General features: G+C 48.8%; 2 protein-coding genes across 2 annotated transcripts; both read left to right on the forward strand.

Moving 5' to 3' along the window:
* The first annotated feature begins 9,606 nt into the window (after nucleotides 1–9,606).
* Nucleotides 9,607–10,345, forward strand: LOC124664926 (citrate-binding protein-like). Its single transcript, XM_047202341.1, has 2 exons — nucleotides 9,607–9,861; nucleotides 9,944–10,345. The coding sequence occupies exons 1-2, from the start codon at nucleotides 9,607–9,609 to the stop codon at nucleotides 10,343–10,345; spliced, it is 657 nt and encodes a 218-aa protein (XP_047058297.1).
* Nucleotides 10,346–18,746: 8,401 nt separating this feature from the next.
* Nucleotides 18,747–19,874, forward strand: LOC124664927 (F-box protein At5g49610-like). The gene has a single exon (XM_047202342.1). The coding sequence runs from the start codon at nucleotides 18,747–18,749 to the stop codon at nucleotides 19,872–19,874; it is 1,128 nt and encodes a 375-aa protein (XP_047058298.1).
* The last annotated feature ends 1,032 nt before the right edge of the window (nucleotides 19,875–20,906 follow it).

The raw sequence follows: 20,906 nt of genomic DNA on the forward strand, positions 1-20,906 counted from the left end.
AGAAAAGCATGCGCCACAGAATTGATTTTCAGTGCGCCACAGAACTTGCTTGTATTATACACGATTTTATCTTTCTGCTATACACATGCGAGTTTATAGACGGCAATATACGAGGTTATATACAACAACATATAGAAATATGCGAGATATAATATAAATAGCATGTACATTGCACATATATAATGTAGACATCATCATCACGGTACTCAGAGCCCGATCGAGATACATATATAGTGGCAAGTGTCAAATGTTTTGCATACAACTCTTAATTCATACAAAATTCACAATTTCGAGATACAAAGTAGTCTTCATCCGGTTCCTCCTTCGCTCCCTCCTCTCTACCCACCAGGCTCGCTTGCATCGGGGTCTTCTTCCAGTTCCTACTATGATTAAAATGGAAGAAAGTGAGACCAACAAGTCCGATGCACAAGACATTTTGAAAATACAAAAGCAAATGGAATGACAAAATGGAATAAGTGCCTCATACATTGTTGGTCAACACAAATATTAGCATTCCGGGATGGCGTAAGTGAGACCAAGTCCGATGCACAAGAGATTGATATTTGTGCTATCTTACCAGGCTCACTTACGCCACCCCAGAGTGTACGGTGACCAAACATTTTAATCATCGGAATTTTGAAAATACCAAAGCAAATGGAATGACAAAATGGAATAAGTGCCTCATACATTGTTGGTCAACACAAATACTATGGTCAGATACCATAGTAGCATTTTAGCATACCATCAGCTCACAAGAATCCATCATTTTCTTCACAAGGATACCACAGTAGCATACCATAGTAGCATTTCATGCATTTAAATGAACCAGTAGCATCAAAACCAACCAAATGTCCAACTAGCAAGCAATACCAAGTGAGCAAGCCTTCATTACTTTGTTCAGACATGGATTTATTTCCAACAAAGGATGGAAATCAAATTAACATCATTGAATTAAATTGAATCATTACCATCACATGGTTCATCAATAACAAGTGGCAGTAAACCTCCACAAAGAATCATTATTGCATAAGCAGTTCATCCAATTATCTGGCAACAACAATCATACCAGGATGCTATGGAAGCATCAAGGCACATCACTAAAACCCTCCAGCATGCTACAGAGACATAGCAATAGCATAGGACATTAAGTAAAAGGCATGAGCAATGAGCCAGTAAGTAAATCACTATCACATGAGATCATTTGACCATTTAGAGCATGCACACACAAGCAATAGCAACAATAGTTCACCAGGGGTGGAGGAGCCAGCAACAATAGTTCACTAGCACATGAGATCATTTGACCATTTAGAGCCAGCAACAATAGCACATCAACAGCAACAGCAGCCAGTGGCACAGCAACAACAACAGCATCACAACTAGAGCAGCACAACTAGAGCAGCACACGAGCATTTCCTCGAGCACCTTGTGCTCGCGCGGGAGAGGAATTAAGAGGGAGGGGAGGGGAGGGTAGAGAGATCACCGACGATAGGGGTGGAGGAGGAGGTTGAAGATGACGGCAGGGGAGAAGGAGGAGGACGCGGCGGCTCCTCCACCTTGACGACGCGACGGCCGCGGCGGCCACTCCTCGCGGCGGCCCCTCCTCGCCGTAGCGGCAGCTTGTGCTGCAGGTGGCGGGGATGGGAGGAGCGTGGCGGCATGCGGCCTTCGCGGAGGAAGGCGGCGGTGACGGCGACGGCGACGACCATGGCGGCGCGCGGTGAGGAGAGGGGAGAGGGGAGAGGCGGTACGGATCAGAGGTGAACAGGCGTGGGCGGGGGAGGGCACGGGATGATATAAGTTCCCTTAGTTCTGTGGCGCACCAGAACAAGTGCGCCACAGAATCAACTGCCTACGTGGCGCACCGAAGCAAGTGCGCCACGAAGCAGTGACTTCACGTGGCGCGGCGCGCCACGTGCGCCACGAAATACCTACACTAATAATTGGTGGTGACAGGGTGTGGGCCCCACTAAATTTTTGTGGCGCACGGTTCCACGATGCGCCACAAAATTAAGCTATTTCTGTGGCGCAGCTTGCCTGGTGCGCCACAAAATAAGTTTCTGTGGCGCATTTTTAATGGTGCGCCACAGAACTAAGCTCCACCTATAAGGGTTTTCCTACTAGTGCCACTATGCTTACAAACTTCGTCCAAATGAGTCCAAATTCGTCACACTTGTGTATCTTTGTATTGCAAACAATATCACGTCGGCCAAAATGTAATATATTGTTCAAATAACACAATTTTACAATTTTTATGCCAAAAGCTTCAATTTCCCTTAGTCCCTTTATTATTTGGGTGCCCCTGTTTTACTTAGTGTTACTCGGTTTTCCCCCTCCCGGGCCCACTTGTTTTACTCAGTCCTACTCAGTTTTGCCCTTTCGATAAACATTTCCTCACTTTCCCCCCTCTTAGTTCTACTCAGTTTTCCTCACTTGTACTCACTGGCTGATCTCTGATTGGTCGAGATGTATGTCACACGAATCTTGGTTGGTTGAAAGCTCAACGAACGGTTGCACCGTTCGATCATTTATGATCGGACGGCCTGTATATCTCTCTCTACCACGATGGACGCATACGGAGAGAAGAGCAGAGCACATACCTACCAACCACAGCGGTCGCATATTCCGGTCGCATCTTCCTCTCTCCTATTTCCTCTCTTACTCCGGCGGTCGCGGCGGCGCGGATCTAACCGTGCGTGCGGCGGCGTGCGGCGCGCGGATCTAGCCGTGCGGCGGCGTGGATCTAAGAGTGCCGGTGAGGATCTAACCCTCAGAAATAGTTGAAATGTCTCTCTCTATCTCACTTTCGTTTCTCTTCTCGGATGCGTTGAATGATGAAGAGCACCAAGACGGCGGCAGATCATTGAAGCCATCTCCTACAACATCGCTTCGACGGCGCAGATCCAGCATTCAATGTCGGAGCCTGTTGATGTCTCACTTCTATTGCCCTCCTCAGATTCGTTGCTGATGAAGGACACCAAGACGGCGGCGGTGCCGACAGTGGTCATCGATGCCACGAACATTGAAGCCATCTCCTACAACATCGCTTCGACGGCGCAGATCCAGCATTCAATGTCGGAGCCTGTTTATGTCTCACTTCCGTTGCCCTCCTCGGATCCGTTCTTGATGAAGGACACCAAGACACCGGCGGTTCGAGAGTGCGAATCGATGCCAAGACGATTGAAGCCATCGTCTACAACGCGCGCTGCAAAGCCGCCGATCCAGCCCTCCGCGAGATCCGTCGTCGATGAAGTACACCAAGACAACGGCGGTTCCGGCGGTGGTCATCGATGCCACGAACATTGAAGCCATCACCTACAACATCGCTTCAACGGCGGATGGCGCAGATGACCACCCCTCAGCCGCCCGTCGTCCCGGCCTTTCTTGCCCATCGGTGCGCGGCCGTGTTCGACGCCGCAAATTGGGATAAATTATGATAAATTTGTATTTTTCAATTTCCAATTGGGATAAAATTGTTCGAACTACTACGTCCGTCTCAAAAGAGCTTCTCCACGTTCTTGATGTGTCCATGTACATCAGTATGTATGATTTGAATTCTATCCCAATTTGATTGGGAAGATTTTGATATGTATTTGATTCGAGAGGCTGGTACATGCTTTCACTTTTGGGATTGTACGCCAAAATACAGTGGTTAGAGCCATCTACATGATTTGAATTGTACGCCAAAATACAGTGCTTAGAGCCACAACAAAATACAGTGGTTAGAGCCATCTACATGATTTGAATTGTACGCCAAAATACAGTGCTTAGAGCCACAACAAAATACAGTGGTTAGAGCCATCTACTGAATAACAATTCTATACTAAATCGTCTACCAGAACCACATAAGCTGCTAGGACGGGGATGACACCTAATAAAACTGCCCGAGATGAATCTACTTTTCTCCTCTCCCATCACTTGAAGTTCATGTTCTAGATTTTCTACCACTTGATCTAATACGGCAAGATCTGTCTCAACTCTCAACTTCTCCTTGCGAATAAGCTCCGAATTCTTCTTTTCTTCCTCCACGGTACGCTTCAGCTCGAATATCATCGAGGTTTTACGGGCCAATTCATCACCTAAATTGGCCACCTTCTCCTCAAATCCATCCTACGGCTACACCATCGGGTTGATTCATCTTGGTATGCAATGTACCATGGATCATCTGCTTGCACGGCTAAGCTTGTAACAATAATGGAAAAAAGAACAAGCTGAAATCACTCCAACGAGGCCATGGCGGCACTTCAAAATCAATGTTAGTACGAGAGAGCTGAAGCTAGATACACACTTCAGACGAGGTAGGAGAAGTAGAACGTGGCCACGACATGATCGAATCCCCACCCTCGCCGGTGTACCCGCTACGACCAGACATTGAGGACTATTTCGCACTGCAAACTCCAATAAATTATGGGAGACCGAATCGATTAGGGGGCGGGGAGAGCGAGAGCGGAGGTCTTACCAAGCTATACTACCAATTGGTGCGCGGAACAAATCCCGGTCGTCGTGGGCGGCGGATCACGCTTGCGGCGGACTTTCCTGCGGTGGGTACAATGCGTGCGGGAGAAACAAGTGCTTGGAGCCTTGGTTGACTTGCGGCATCGCAGTCCGTCCGGCACGCCGCCGGGGGACGAGGCCGGCGGGGCGACGAGGCGCCGGCGATGGCTGCTCCGTCCGACGGTGGGGAACGAGCTCCGGCGATGGCTGCTCCGTCCGACGGTGGGGAACGAGCGCGCGGCGGTTCTCCGGTGACTAATGATGGGTCTAGCTTATAAGAATAATTAATTAGCGAACTTGTTGCTTCTCTCTATGATATTCTCTAAATAAATAGACGACCCCACTTGGTCATTGGCTGCGGCAGCCCACGGAAGCGGCAATATATGTCTTTTCTGAAAAATAGACGACCCCAGCTGGTCATTGGGCTGCGGAGGCCCCACCGAGCGGCAATATATGATTTTCTCTAAATAAATAGACGGCCCCACTTGGTCATTGGCTACGGCAGCCCCACGGAGCGGCAATATATGTCTTTTCTCGAAAAATAGACGACCCCATCGGTCATTGGCTGCGGAGGCCCCACCGAGCTGCAATATATGATTTTCTCTAAATAAATAGACGACCCCACTGGTCATTGGCTGCGGCAGCCCACGGAGCGGCAATATATGTCTTTTCTGAAAAATAGACGACCCCACTGGTCATTGGGCTGCGGAGGCCCCACCGAGCTGCAATATATGCTTTCTCTAAATAAATAGACGACCCATTGGTCATTGGCTGCGGCAGCCCACGGAGCGGCAATATATGTCTTTTCTGAAAAATATACGACCCCGCTGGTCATTGGCTGCGGAGGCCCCACCGAGCTGCAATATATGCCTTTCTCTAAATAAATAGACGACCCCACTGGTCATTGGCTACGGCAGCCCCACAGAGCGGCAATATATATGACTTTTCCTGAAAAATATATGACCCCACTGGTCATTGGCTGCGGCAACCCTATAGAGCGGCCCCAATTGTCATTGGCAGCACCGCGTATAAAATCATGAAATAAAACGGCCCACACTTCAGCGATAGATGGATGGCTGCTCCCACGTGTCTCCTGACCCTACCCGTCAGCACGAGACGATCAGGGAGGAGCTGCCCCTCTGCGGCCCCACCCAGTCAGACTAACGGTCAAGGCCTCGACACGACGGCTACCGGCCGTTCCAGCACTTGTGCGTCTTCCAAACTAGAGGAGGGGAAAACTGAGGAAAAACTAAGGGGCTGGGGAAAACTGAGTACAACTAAGGACTTGAGGGCACGAAATAGAAATCCCTTTATAATAATTCTTGTTCTTTATTGACCTGTTCTTCAAAAGTTATTCTTTTGAAGTACATATGTCAATCCAACCATAGGAACCCTGGTTCTTATTTATACTTATTATTTCTTAATTAACCTGTTCTTCAAAAGTTATTCTTTTGAAGTATAATATATGACATCATCAACCATGCCTGTAAAACTTAAAACTGACAACTGTTTTTTACATATTATTCCACTACTATCCTTTATATATGTGCTTGTTATGATGTCTTATATATCATTTGTTTAGGATGCATTATATCATTTGTATATGCTAGTCTTATAACCAAACCCTAATAACAACCTTGTTTGAGAACCATCCTAAAAGTGCAACACACACTAAAGAAATCTTTACAACTCATCCATCCTAAATCATCGAGGTTAGGTTACGCTCGGGACGATTGCATCTCATACTATGCATTATAGCATCTTTGCCGGTTCTTTAAACATTGTCCTTGCAGGACAATGATGGTATTTCAGAATTTGGAGTTCTCACGTATCGAAGCTTTTGCTGCATAATCTTGCGGTCAAGAAAGGCAAGTTCATCGCTTGCTCATGTCATTTGATTATTTTTATCAAATTATATGCAAAGTACTATACTTATCACTCCTGCATTGAAAAGCAAAGTATTATTTTACAATTATGAATATGACTATGTGGTGGGCAATGGAACCATGGTATGTGTTGATATGGTGGAGGTTCCATTGCACGGGTACTATTCATCTAGGACTAAGTACCAATGCCGTCCAGTGATTCTAGCGCCGTACATACCGCGTTGACCATAAGATCTATAATGGCTCTGGGGAAGTCAGCTATATCTTTTCCCTCCTGCACGCCAACGGACTTGATAGAGCATGGCAGGGTGCTGGAGGCACTGCCGTAGGTTGGGATGGCCTTTAAAATCCCCATTCGGACGTTTGGATGAGAGGCTCTACCGTCTATGAGGGATTGTCCATAATACACCGGGGGTAAAGCCGTATGATCGGGAGATGTCTACCGGGGGTGTACGGATGGACAAAAGGGTGGGTTTGCAGGGTCGCGGAGAAGGCAGTGATTGGCTTGGTTCTTATACCTGACCTCACACCAAAGGAAGTGTTGACAAGCTCATGACTTGGTTGGCAACAAGGTTAAGTTCTCTTATGGGAAAAGTAACGCACCTGCTGGAGTGTATTGAATTGTAGTTGTCACTCCTGTTCAGGGAAGGAAGCTGCGAACGCGACGGAAAGGAACTCCATGAAGTTCTAGTCAACTTTGTGAAGGCGACGGGCATAGTTTTCGGAATAAAATAAACCTTTTGAAGAAATGTTTATGAAAACTTGCATTCGCCTATGACTTTACGGTGCGTGGCTGTAGCTAGTGCATGATACACCTATTCCCTAATATGAACTTGCTTGAGTACGCTCGTACTCATCCCACTCTTAAATCCCTGCTTAGCTATGGAGGCACCGGAGGATGAACTACCGTGGAGCTGGAAGACAAAGGAGTCAAGCTGCAACAAGATGGAGAATCCAAGCAAAGAAGTCAATGAAGTCAACTGCTGCAGCAACTATAGTGGAAACTTAGACTAGTAATAGAAGGGAGCCTTTCCCTAATCCTAGCACCTAAGTAGCTAGGTTTCTATAGCAAGCCTAGTAGCTCTGAAGTTTAAGTTAGCAATAAGTTCGACTACGATTCGTTCTTCTGGAGCTTTATTTGAAGTTTTACCTCACTGTAAAGTAGGAGGCTGTGTTGATCTTTTGTAAACAGCTTGTGTATCCTTCTATAGACATACTTTGGACTCGCATATGTTTCTGTTGTACCACTCTGAGGGATGTAATATGAGTGGAACGGTGTTTCACTTGTGTTATGTCAACGACTTGTGTACTACACCATGCAGTGGTACGCTGGGTCACCACAGTAATGGCAAAGCAAGTAGGCTTAAGGACTTCATCATCGTCAGACTGGTGATCTAGATCATGTTTCATCTTCTCGTAAGCGTCTGTGACTCCATGTACTAAGCATGTAAGACCCTAAACCCTGAACTGGTAGATGGTAGGTGCAAGGTGATCATAACGGGCCATATGCAACCTCCTAAATGAGCGTGTTGCATCGGCACAACCCAAAATCCGGATATGTTGCCAGCCAACCAAAGTGGGCTAAAGGTCTTCATATAGGTTGTTACGTTATTGGCAACGACTCGTAGTGCAAAAATAGGCCCATCGTTAGTTTTTTTCTCACGCAGCAGCTGGCGGGCCAGAACCTACAACCAGAAAAATACCATGCAAGCAACCAAACTCGCCCCAAGTGTATGCTCGTGTCCGGTAGTGCATAATGGGCAAACATGGGCTGCCGTCATGGGCCGTTAAGCCTGGGGAGAATGGACACATGCCTTTCGTTTGAGTGTATTTCTCAATGTTTACTGAGTATGTAAGGTTTTTGGAGTACTCGTTCTATCCTAACATGTAAGGCGCTCATGATTTGATGGTCAACAACTTCTAATTTGGACTATAACTTATATTTATAATATATACACGAAATTAGTATAATTATATATGGAAGGAAATTTCTTTTGCAAGACAAACAAAACAACCATATACTTTGGCACATATTAATGATCAAAATCGTGCATGAAAGAATGTAAAATAAAAGTGCACCTTACATTTTGGAACAGAGCAAACCTATTTGCGAGTGTATTTTATTCAAAACTCGGTAAACGACATGTATGCCGAGTTTCGAGAAAAATACACCCAGCAAATAGTTAGGCAACGATGCATTATATTTTTCGTAGTGATGTAAGGCGCTGGTGGTTTTAATAAATTATTGTGCAGATTTTTTCCCATATATATTCTCTTGGTAAAGAAAACAAAGGGTGCATCTACATGGGGCTCAAATATCTACTCTAAAAAAACTAGTGTCTCTTTTGTTTACTGGATTCAAAAAAAATACAGGAATACAAAAAAACAACATTATACCCGTGGAACGTGAGGAGTTTACTGCCCTGATGTGACGCCATTTTAGAGTTGTGAGTGGAATTTTATGGTGGAGCCCAGCAAATTTTATGTTTCCCTTGTTTTTCTGGAAAAAGTCCAGCCGCCGAGATTGCACTGGGTGGCAAAGATCTCGTTGCACCCCGGTTCCAGGAACGTGCGCACGATATAACGCTCCCCAAAAAATGTAGGTTTGAGATATGCGATATCATGCCATATTAATTCTTGTAGGAATTATAAACACATTATTCCGTCAGGGAAGGTGTTCGGCTGCATTGTAGTTGTAAAAAGAAACATAGAAAAAATCCTTTGAGACTTCATCCCAGAATAAATTTCCTATAGAATTATGTGCATAGTAGACCATAGAAAAAGATATTCTATGTCTACAAACCAAGTAGGTCCAAATTTTGAAAGGAAAAAGATTGTCAAAAAAAAAGAAAGGAAAAAGAACATATGTGGCCTTCTAGAAAACATTTTTTTTTATTAATTCTGTCATGATTCTTCTAATTCCTTGAGTGTATGATTCTGACAATGATGTGCACCCACAACCATATGTAAATCCGTTTGTATGCGTACAGATCGACGACGACAAGGTAGACCACTGACTGTCCGATGAGGAGTAAGTGTTCTGCCACTGAATGTCTGAAACAACCACGCAAGAGCGTTCTTTACTATCTCCCCGTACGTGAACTCCTCATTCCTCAAGCACTTATAAATACAGCGCGTGTGCTCTGCCTGTTCCAAGAACGAAGTGCTCTCTCCTGAATCCTGATCTGCGTGAGCGTGAGTGGCGAAGTGTGCACGTACGAGCGATTTGATGGCTTCTTTCATCCTGCTGCAGTTGGTGGTCACGGTGGCGGCGATGGGCGCGGCTCGTGCCGGGCCCCTCACCGCCGGCTTCACCCCGGTGAGACTGACAGAGTCGCAGTTCGTGGTGCAGAAGCCCTACAACGTGCCGCTGGACGCGCGGTACAAGTTCGCCGGCGGCGTCCGCCGGCTGTGGGTCTACTCCACCGACAAGCCCGGCAGCCCCACCCACCCCGGCGGCGCGCGCACCGAGATCAAGATCAACGTAAGCACGCGTGCGGGAGCTAAGTAACACAATCAAACGATAACATATTCATGTAGTACTTCGCTTTCGTTTCATGCAGAAGGTGTACAGCTCGGGGGTGTGGCAGTTCAAGGGCGAGGTGTATGTGCCGACGGGCACATCCGGCGCCAGCATCATGCAGATCTTCGGGGCACGGCCGGAGCGGCAGGCGACGACACTGATGCTCCACGTCTATGACGGCAGCCTCACCTTCTACCACGACCTGCACAGGGTGCTCGCCGAGAATATCTACAACCGCTGGATCCGGCTCAATGTTATCCACCACGTGGCTACGCGCAATGTCACAGTGTACGTCGACGGCCACGAGAGGCTGAGCTACCGTGGACCAGGAGCGCCCAGCGCCCCACATTACTTCAAATTCGGGGTGTACAAGCAGTCGCACCACCATCCGTCGCACGTCATGGAGTCGCGGTGGAGAAACGTTGCGGTCTTCATCAAGCCATGATGGATCACACCATAAGACTCATAAATGGTTTGAGATTAAAAAAAGTTGATCCAAGTATGATAGAGATTCTCATACTCGTGCGGAGACTGTGTCCCACCCAAGGAGAAAGATTCTCAAAGAAATGATCTTTTATATAGAGAACCGTCAACTTAAGCAAAATACCATGATCTAAGGGCATGTACAATGGTAGGGAAGACATGCTTTCTCTTAATAGTCCACGTCATCTAGAGAAGACGATAAATATAAGTTGTACAAGCCATCATCATCTGTTATTATCATCTCTTGCAATAAATGAGAATTAGTTATATTTAGTAGGAAATTGTGTGGCTAAGGGAAGACATGTAATACAATGGAGAAAATAAGCTTCTCTTATTTCATAAGAGATCATCCTTTAGCTAAGGAAATGCAATCTTCTCTTTCTTCCTTCTCTATCCTTCAACTTAGCAAAAATCTGAGATCATGTGCAATGGTAGAGAAGGCACGCCTTCTCTTAGCCCTCCACCTCATGTAGAGAAGATAATAACTATAACATATACAATGCACTGTCTCTTAGTGGTATCCCTTGCAATTAATGGGAATCAATTTAATTTGGTAGAAAATTAGGTTGCTAAGAGAATACAGGTGGTACAATGGAGCAAATGGTTTTCTTTTATTTTCTAAGGGATCATCCCTTAGCTAAATGAAGGCAACCTTCTTTTTCTCTATTCTCTCTCCTCTAACTCAGCAAATATCCTACGTGGCAGCTCTAAGGGAGAGCTGACGTCACCGCATTGTACATGCCCTGACGTGGTAACCATAAGGGAAGGCTGTGTTATCACCGGAATTTGACCAAGCCAGAGGTGGGCCGCGATCAAGACGGATTTGAAGATATACATATAGAAGGGATATGTGAATCGGCCTTGTGTATCAAGTTTGGGCTAGTTAGCCCGTGTACCTTAATATAGTAGGCTACGTAGAAGTTAGAGTTTATCTCGTGCACGGTTGGGTGCACGCTCACATTAGAAAGTCCCCGGGACTATAAATATGTACCTAGGGTTTATGGAATAAACAACAACCAACGTTCAACACAAACCAATCTCGGCGCATCGCCAACCCCTTCGTCTCAAGGGTTTCTCCGGTAAGCACCATGCTGCCTAGATCGCATCTTGCGATCTAGGCAGCACGAGCCTGCCCACGTTGTTTATGCGTTGCTCGTACTGAAGCGTTTTTGATGGCGAGCAACGTAGTTATCATAGATGCGTTAGGGTTAGCATTGTTCTTAGTATCATATCTTTGTCGTAGTGCAACCCTTGCGCATCTAGCCGTCCTTGCACCTCATCATGGGTGCGGGGCGGCACCCCGCTTGATCGTTATTTAGTAGATCCGATCCGTTACGATCGCTCCTTGATTCATCGGGGATTAGTTTAATATCCGCAATAGTTAGGCCTTACAAAGGGTTGGAGGATCCGGCGGCGTGTAGGGTGTAGTTTGCTGGCCCTAGACGAGGATGTTCCGAGGATCAACCTCGTGTTGGTTTTAGGCCTTGTCTAGGGTTGGCTTACGATCACCGTGCGCGAGCGCGAGGCCCAATCGTGAGTAGGATGATCCGATTATGCGGTGAAAACCCTAGATCGTCGTGGATCTCATGTGCTTTATCTTGATCAAGCAGGACCACCATATATTCGGCCACCTTGGACGAATCATGGGTGGATCGGCTCCATGAGCCGATTCACGGAGATAACTTGAGAGCCGATCGAGGCTCGTATTTAGCGTGTACGTGTGTGCCCTGCAGGAAACTAAGCGAGGCATCATCCACACCTTCCGACCAGGTATAGGTCGGGTGGCACGCCCTGCAATTTGCATCGGCGCGCGACCGAGGAGGCTGCGGGCCGTCGCTGCGAGGGCCAGGGCCAGCCGCAGCCCTAGTTGTTCCCGGCTCTACGGTGTTGGCCAGTCGCTGCCCGCCGGTGGGTTTCTGACGTCAACACATTCTGGCACGCCCGGTGGGACCCATCTTCGACGTCAACCACCTCGCCATCCACATCAGAGATGGCGGAAAGCACTCCGGTCAAGTACGAGGACCTGGCCTACAAGCTCCAGAAGAAGCATGACAAGGTCAAGGCGGTCCTCGGAACCAAACTCGTCGGCTCCTGTAGGGAAACCCGTTTGCGCGGCATCAAGCAATGGAGACACGCACCCGCATCCTGGTGTCAACATGGTGGATCTTAACCACTGCGGAGGGAATCCACGTTGTTCCTAATGAAGCCGACGTTCGCACCACAATACCTTGGCTAAACATAGAGCCGATTTCAGCGGTCACACGGCGAGAATCGGCTCGGGGAGAGCACCTAATCAGGGAGCGCGCGCGACGCCGTTGGGCATGTGCGGAGAAAATTTGGTAGCCGAATATAAAAAAAAAATTCGGATGCAACCGGAGCCGATGCGTGGCAGTTGACTTGACAAAAAACAGAAAGCAAGTTTACAAGTGTCAGGTCACACACAGAAGCAAAGAGGCCCTACTGAAGAAATGCATTAAGAGCGTGAAGAGCATCGGCACGGATTCGATCCACATCAGCGATCTCGACCTCGTCATCCTCGTCTCTCCCCATCACCAGCTGGCTGCTTAGGGCACGGATTTCAGCTAGGTCGGTCTTCAGATCAGCGGTGAGACCTTGTGCTTCCTCTTGGGAGCGAGCAATGAGGATTCCTCGTCTTGGATGAGTTGTTTGGTCTCCACTGGCCCTCCTTTCGAGGTCCTCCGGCTCCGTGCGTAAGGTCTCAAGTCGACACTATGAGTGGAAGCGGCGGTCTTTGCGTCTAAAGCAGCCTTCTTCTCGTTGAGCCGCTGGCATTTTTACGCAATATCGGCTCTCGGCGGGAGTTGGGCGCGGCGGAGAGTAATCCTTTGACGAGCCGGCCGCACCCTTGACTTGAGCCCGACAAAGTCGGCTGTCGGCCGGAGTTTAGCTACCGGCACCAGCGGGAGACGAGGCTGGATGTCCTCGAGGATGCCCACGATCGTCTCGGGGTCCTCAACCGGAGTGTCAGGCGGGGAGGAGAGCGAGGACTTTGAGACGTCTGGAGCGGACCGTCGGCTCGCACCAAGATTTGGCTCTTCACCTACTTTAGGGGCGGGCGGCTCGATGGAATCGGGGTCGAATGTCGGCAAGCTCGAAGGATCGCACCCACGGCAAAAGAACAAGAACGGTATGGGCATGCGGCGGATGAAAAGTAGGCTCGAGAGAGAAAGGAGAGTGTACCTCTCCCAAGAAAGAAAGGAAGCCGAGGTGGTAACAATCGGCTTTGCGATATCTTGGTCGGACGGCCGGTCGCGTCACGCGTGGCGAGTTGGAGGGACCGGGGGCGGTAGATGGCATCGGCACCTCTTCAACGACCCCGCTGGAGGTCTCATTAATCTGCAAGGGGAATGGTAAAGTGGTCCGGTTAGTGACAAGACAACGGGGAACACGAGCTGTCAAGAGGGTTACCTTTGAAACTTCACGGCTAGGAGAAGAGGTTTGTGGGCCCGTGCGAGCCCTTTGGACACATCGGCGCTTTATGCGCGACCTCGTTTGAGCCGAAGGCGAAGAGCGGCAGGCTCGGGAGTCGACCTTTTTCTAGAAGCCGGGGTTGGCGAGTCCGTCTGGCTCTGTGTGGTGGATCTGTCCGTACCGCGTGGGTAGGAGTCCCTGGGACTGGACTGTTCTCCCTCACTGGAGTTCTCTTCGGTGGAAGTCTGAAAGAAGGGGTACGACCATCTTACAAAGGTTGGGAAGGCAAGTGCGATCGATCGGAATATGGTACAACTTACCTGTGAACTCGCTTGGGCAGGAGTTACGCGCGTCGGGGTTTTCCGGGCAGCCACCTTCCTCACCGCCGTCCTCGCCGGGTCGAGGCTCGGGGGCAACTGGCCCCAAGGATGCTTTGCTTTTGGGAGCCGATTTCGGTGAGATCGGTTGGCCTTCCATTATAACTTTCTTCAGAGGTGGCGAACTCTGATAGAAGAGGACCACTGGGGCCGGGGGAAGGAATACAAAGGGAGAACCATCAGCTCGCATGGGAGCTGGGCCGTCTTGTTCCTGCCAAGAGGTGAAGTCAGTTCACAGGCAAATCACCGTTAAGTGGTTACGGGAAATATTTTAAGGAATAGTACCTGGTCAGCGGAGATGTCATGCGCGGTGTCAAGTTGTTTCAATTGCGGTCCTAACGCCCTCCTAAAAGCATGGGTCTTCCACATGGACCACCAAGTCTCGAAGCCATCAGTAGTGGAGGAGAAACGGAGGTTGTGAGGAATTGGAAGGGCCAAAGCATCAAAGAAGGTGTAGCACCTATGACTAGTAAGGGTGTCAGGAAGTTCGGCTCTGCTTGCGGTCAGGTGGTGTAAGAATAAATGCGGAGGCACTTGCCCGAGACCGAGCTGGCGGGCTACCACTACCGGTTGATAACACTCATAACCAGGTTTGATGATCCGGTTTGAGGTGCTCATTCCAACAGGGAGAAAGCAAGGACGGATCATGACGGAATACATATGCCGAGTGCTATCGTCATCGGCAAAGCTACCCAATCGGAAGGAGACTGGATTTTCAAAATCTTCCGTTTCAGTATAAGGAAAGAACAGGGGGTTGTCCAAACCTTGGAAGAAGATCTTGAACCACCCTGCTGCTTCCTTAGGGATCAGCCTTGCTGCACGGGAGACCGTACGGGGCTTGACCATAGCCGGTGCATCGAATATCCTTCCCGTTAACATGCGGGAAGGTGCGGGAGGTCAAAGGTGGGAAGTACGGGATCTGATCCCGAAAGTATAAGCTGCGCCCATAGCTGAATAAACCACCGGGGGCCGCCGGTTTTAAGCTGTCTTCGAGAGAACAGCTTGACGGTCATCGGTTGAAGAGATCGATATACCTCTCCAAGGAACAGGTTTGCCGATGCCGAGATGGGTACCTTTGGCCGAGTTCATAGGCTAGGGAAAGGTAGTTCTTGGTAGGGGCAAGTGATGGGCCGCGAGAATATGAAGTGTTCCAACCAAAAGTTTAGGAAGGCTGTGTGTTCTCGCTCTGTCACGGGGCCTTTGGTTTTCATATAACGATCGAGATAGGCGCCCCAGCTGGTGCACTCTTTTTTAGAAGAAAGGGTGAAAGGGACTTTCGGCAGTTTGAAAGCAGAAGGGCTTGGAGACACAATGTCCAGGCCTGTGATCATGACCACGTCCAGCAGGGTTGGTGTCATCGGGCCATGGCCGAAAATGAAGCAGTTCAGCGCGTCAGACCAGAAGTAGCCGATGGTTTTCAGAATATTTTCATTCTTCTCAAGGGGAGACGGTGATAATGATAAGGCATCGGCTATCCCTATAGATTCCCGAGGTGGCGTAATGGGTTTTGGATACTCTATTGTACCATGGCACCCAACCTTCGGGGGATTAGGCCGGGCTCGTAGGCGGTCGGCCCGGGAGGTCGAGATCTAAGTGCTGATTCACGAAGGGGATTACGGTAGCTTCACAGGAGATTAAATGAGCAGGACTCTCGGAAGAGCGGGGGCCAAGACACATGGAATTGGGGAGAGAGGGATGCGGCAATAGGATGTCGGAGACCTAAAATCAATGACGGAGTAGAACATTAAGTCAGGTGTTCTTCTGTTCAACCCTGATATTGGCCCTAATGGCGGAGAAGCGGTGGAGTATTACCTTCAAGCCGGAGACCATGGTGTCGGCGTTGGACGATTCCGCCATTTGATGCGCTGCGGAGTTGGGGCGGTGCGGTTTGAGATCTGAAGCTCGCGAGATCGTGTAGGTGGCAGATTTTGGGGATCTGAGTTTGCTTTCTCGAGACGGAGGTTGCAGGTGACCGTTTGGAGGGGTAACCAGGTTTGCCCTTGTTTGTTATATGGTAGGGACCGGTGCGTCGCCATCGGCTCTTTTGGGGTTTGTTTGACTTTGACTATCGGCTAAGATAACTAGAAGCCGATCACGGGGAAGAAAAGAGCCGATTGCTCAAAGACTGCCGAAATTGTCAAGTCATGCGGAAGAAGTAGTAATAGACAGTACTGCGACGGTTCTGCTCTGCCACGACATGACCCTTTGAAGAATGCATATGGTTTTGCAATTATCATTATCAAAACCAGGGGGGCATGTGTTATCACCGGAATTTGACCAAGCCAGAGGTGGGCCGCGATCAAGACGGATTTGAAGATATACATATAGAAGGGATATGTGAATCGGCCTTGTGTATCAAGTTTGGGCTAGTTAGCCCGTGTACCTTAATATAGTAGGCTACGTAGAAGTTAGAGTTTATCTCGTGCACGGTTGGGTGCACGCTCACATTAGAAAGTCCCCGGGACTATAAATATGTACCTAGGGTTTATGGAATAAACAACAACCAACGTTCAACACAAACCAATCTCGGCGCATCGCCAACCCCTTCGTCTCAAGGGTTTTTCCGGTAAGCACCATGCTGCCTAGATCGCATCTTGCGATCTAGGCAGCACGAGCCTGCCCACGTTGTTTATGCGTTGCTCGTCTCGAAGCCTTTTTGATGGCGAGCAACGTAGTTATCATAGATGCGTTAGGGTTAGCATTGTTCTTAGTATCATATCTTGTCGTAGTGCAACCCTTGCGCATCTAGCCGTCCTTGCACCTCATCATGGGTGCGGGGGCGGCACCCGCTTGATCGTTATTTAGTAGATCTGATCCGTTACGATCGCTCCTTGATTCATCGGGGATTAGTTTAATATCTGCAATAGTTAGGCCTTACAAAGGGTTAGAGGATCCGGCGGCGTGTAGGGTGTAGTTTGCTGGCCCTAGACGGGATGTTCCGAGGATCAACCTCGTGTTGGTTTTTAGGCCTTGTCTAGGGTTGGCTTACGATCACCGTGCGCGTGACGCGAGGCCCAATCGTGAGTAGGATGATCCGATTATGCGGTGAAAACCCTAGATCGTCGTGGATCTCATGTGCTTTATCTTGATCAAGCGGGACCACCATATATTCGGCCACCTTGGACGAATCATGGGTGGATCGGCTCCATGAGCCGATTCACGGGATAACCTGAGAGCCGATCGAGGCTCGTATTTAACGTGTACGTGTGTGCCCTGCAGGAAACTAAGCGAGGCATCATCCACACATTCACGACCGGGTATAGGTCGGGTGGCACGCCCTTGCAATTTGCATCGGCGCGCGACCGGGGAGGCTTTGCGGGCCGTCGCTCTGAGGGACTGGGGCCAGCCGCAGCCCTAGTTGTTCCCGGCTCTACGGTGTTGGCCAGTCGCTGCCCGCCGGTGGGTTTCTGACGTCAACAGGCTGACGTCACCCAATTGTAACACCATGATCTCGTACTCATGCGAAGACTATGTCCCACCCAGGGAGAAAGATTCTCGAAACTACGGTAGCACATCAACACAAATAGATACCAGATCTTTTGCCTAGAGAACTGCCAAATTGAGCAAAAACCATGGTTTAAATATACCAAATCTTCTTCCGATACTATCAAACAAATAAATGTTTGACGCATTTTGGACGACGGGGTCTGAAAAAACAACAATAGTGTTAGCTATTGTAATATATTCCTCTATTTCCGTGGTCGTATATAAGCGTTTTCTATTCCGTTAATGATTTGGTGTATTTTATTTATCCTAATTTCATCTTATTAACTTTGATTTGAAAATCATTTAACCGCATGATTTTCATATTTGTTATAGAACCTGTAAATTAATTGGTGCCAATACAACAAGACCGTGCGCCAAGGCACGCAGGATGCTGGTGGCCAACCACACGCCATGCAAGGCGCTAGCTTTTACGAGGGGAGAGTGTCGCCGGTGTCACGGTGCGATGAAGATGAGCATCTCCCGCCTGTCGTGGCAGAGATCTCGGTGGCTCCGGGCATAAAATATCACTGTGTTTGAAGATACCAGATGATGAAAACAACACCCTGCAGTTGGTATCATTATATCAGGGCACAAGGCGCTACTAGAAGAAGGCCATTCCAATGTATTATTCTTCTAATTTAGAAAACAGAAATAATCTTTACAGAGGACATTACAAAGGCGTGTCAACATTGGGAGGAGTAGCTGTCACTGCAAGGTATTACAATTTTTCTAGATTCTTGCAAATGTCCAAAACTAAATTTTCAGCGGGATTTTTTTGAGGGAAATTGTTCCCTGTGGTTGTGGGCGGTACATCTCAAACTTCACAGATGTTAGCTTTTTTTTTTTTTGAGGGGATCACAGATGTTAGCTGAGCCGAGTGGTGCTGCGATGTAAATTGGCCTTTTTTTTCGAATCCGATCTAAATTGGGCTTAGGTGGACGGGCCTGATCGACTCTATCTCGGATCGCCTCCTCTTCCCGAAGTCCAAACTGACTCCCGTGCGGCCGTGCCTTGTCGACATAGAAATAGAACTAGCCGGTTGCCGCCACCGTGGCTCCCAGATCAAGGATGGCAGAAGTGGCCGGCAGCAAGCCCCGGCTCCCCGAGGAGATCGTTCTCTGGGAGATCCTGACGCGCCTTCCATCCAAGCCCCTCCTCCGGTGTCGCGCTGTCTGCCGCTCCTGGCGCCGGCTCCTCACCTCCGACGAGGCCTTCCTCCTCGCCCACCACCGCCGGCAGCCCGCGCTCCAGCTCGTCACCATCGGGGAAGCCCAGGAGCGCAGGGTAGACGTTCTCAACCACCGGGCCGGCGAGCGGCGCCCCGTCGTCCGGACGGACCTGCTCAGGGGCATCGATGACGACCTCTGTCTGCTCGCCGCCTGCGACGGCCTTCTCGTCGTCTTCGCCTACGGGGCCTACCACATCTGCAACCCGGCCACTCGGCAGCGCGCTCCCCTTCCGCTCCTCCGCGGTGCCTTCGTATGCGGCCTCTACCCACACCGCCCGTCCAGGTCCTACCGGGTGTTGTGCTGCAAGGGACGCGCCGTCTACTACGTGCACACCGTGGGATCCACTGAGCTCAGGTGCGTCGGCGAGCCTCCCGAGCAATGGGCGACCCGTGACATCTCGCTCATGTCTGGGTACTGTTACCCGCCAATCCTCGTACAGGGCAGGCTCCACTGGCGTCCCGTGGCGTTGCTCGGCACCAAGTGCGACAACATGCTGGTTTTCGACACCATGGCTGAGTCCTTCCGGAGTGTCCGGACACCCGTCGAGGGCCCCTGCGCCGATCCCTTTGAGATGAAGGGGGAGCTTGGATTGTACAACCGCCACGGCCAAATGGTTGATCTATGGGTGCTGGAGGACCACGAGAACAACCTGTGGTCGTTCAAGCACCGCATCAAGTTGGAGAGGCCAATTCTTTTCCTGGTGCCGGATGCGCAAGGAGATGTGTTCGTTATTTCTATGGAAAGTGGGGGCATTGGTTGGCATCAGTGCCTGAAACACTTGTCTGGCAGTGTGGAGACACGGCATAAATGGAGCATGCCTCTCAACCTGACGAGGCATAGGCTCAAAGAAAGCCTTATCCGGCATGACTTCTTCCTCCCGGAGGAAAGTAATGGTGGTGTGGATGAAACACCGTTGTTCCAGGGGTTGTCAACTGCGGCGGTGCTTCCTGATGATACTTCTCACTAGATCAAAGTTGCACTAGATTGAGGGAAATGTGGTTCACCATGTCGGCCAAGCTTATTGCTTAGTGTCGATGGTTCTGATTTTTGGTCATGTCCCTAATTAAGTCTGTGTTCGGTGTCCCCCAGGTTTCAGGTGCTTTTTTACTTAACCAGGGGCATGCGCCATTATGTGTCTATTTTACACGTTTTAGGTCTAGGCCTTCTCATTCTATCTCATAAGTAGTAACGCATTGTAATCTCCCTGAAGAAAAAACTATGTTATCAATTGCTCCTGGATATATAGCAAAGTGGATGATAAAATTAACTGCAATATTCATGTTATATACCTGTTTGCATACTTTTTGCCATGTCATTTTTGCTGCCCGCCGTGGCTTCTTTCTGCTTATTATCCTTGTTCTCTCCAATCCACATTTTCGAATCTTGTTACTTTTTACCCTTCTTCTCATTCTTTTATATATTTATTCCTCATTTTTCATTGTGTTATTGTCTATCTCTTATACTCTCTTCGATCCATATTACTTGATGCTAATATAGATGTATCTAGACATATTTAGTTGTATATACATCGATTTTAGCATGAAATAATATGGACCTGAGGGAGTAGTTCAAAACTTCAGATAAATGTTCGTCTCCGAAGAAAAGAAAAATCATCAATCCAAGGACGAGGAACAGGACGCACAAGCTCAAAACAAGATCAGGGACATGAATAAATTGATCAAACCGTGACAAATGGTACTGTCACAATGAATAAAATATCGCCAACGGCCTGGGGAAGTAAGACTCAGCCAGTGATAGTTTTCTAGATAATCTATATTTTCTGCAATGCCCCACCCCTCATGTATCTGTTTTAACCACTCGGACATGCCCTCAACACCGTACCCATACTTAAGATAAATTGTTATCGAAGAAGCCACATCGTTCTCCCTGTTGTGAGACAGCTCAGAATTCCTGATACGGCTTGGCGAACATGAAGATGTCGATGCACAAGGGCAGATTCTCATCAAGCAGCCAGGAGACGGTTCATCTGATGTTCCAA

This window comes from Lolium rigidum, chromosome 6 (genome assembly GCF_022539505.1).
Source record: "Lolium rigidum isolate FL_2022 chromosome 6, APGP_CSIRO_Lrig_0.1, whole genome shotgun sequence".
Classification (NCBI taxonomy): domain Eukaryota; kingdom Viridiplantae; phylum Streptophyta; class Magnoliopsida; order Poales; family Poaceae; genus Lolium; species Lolium rigidum.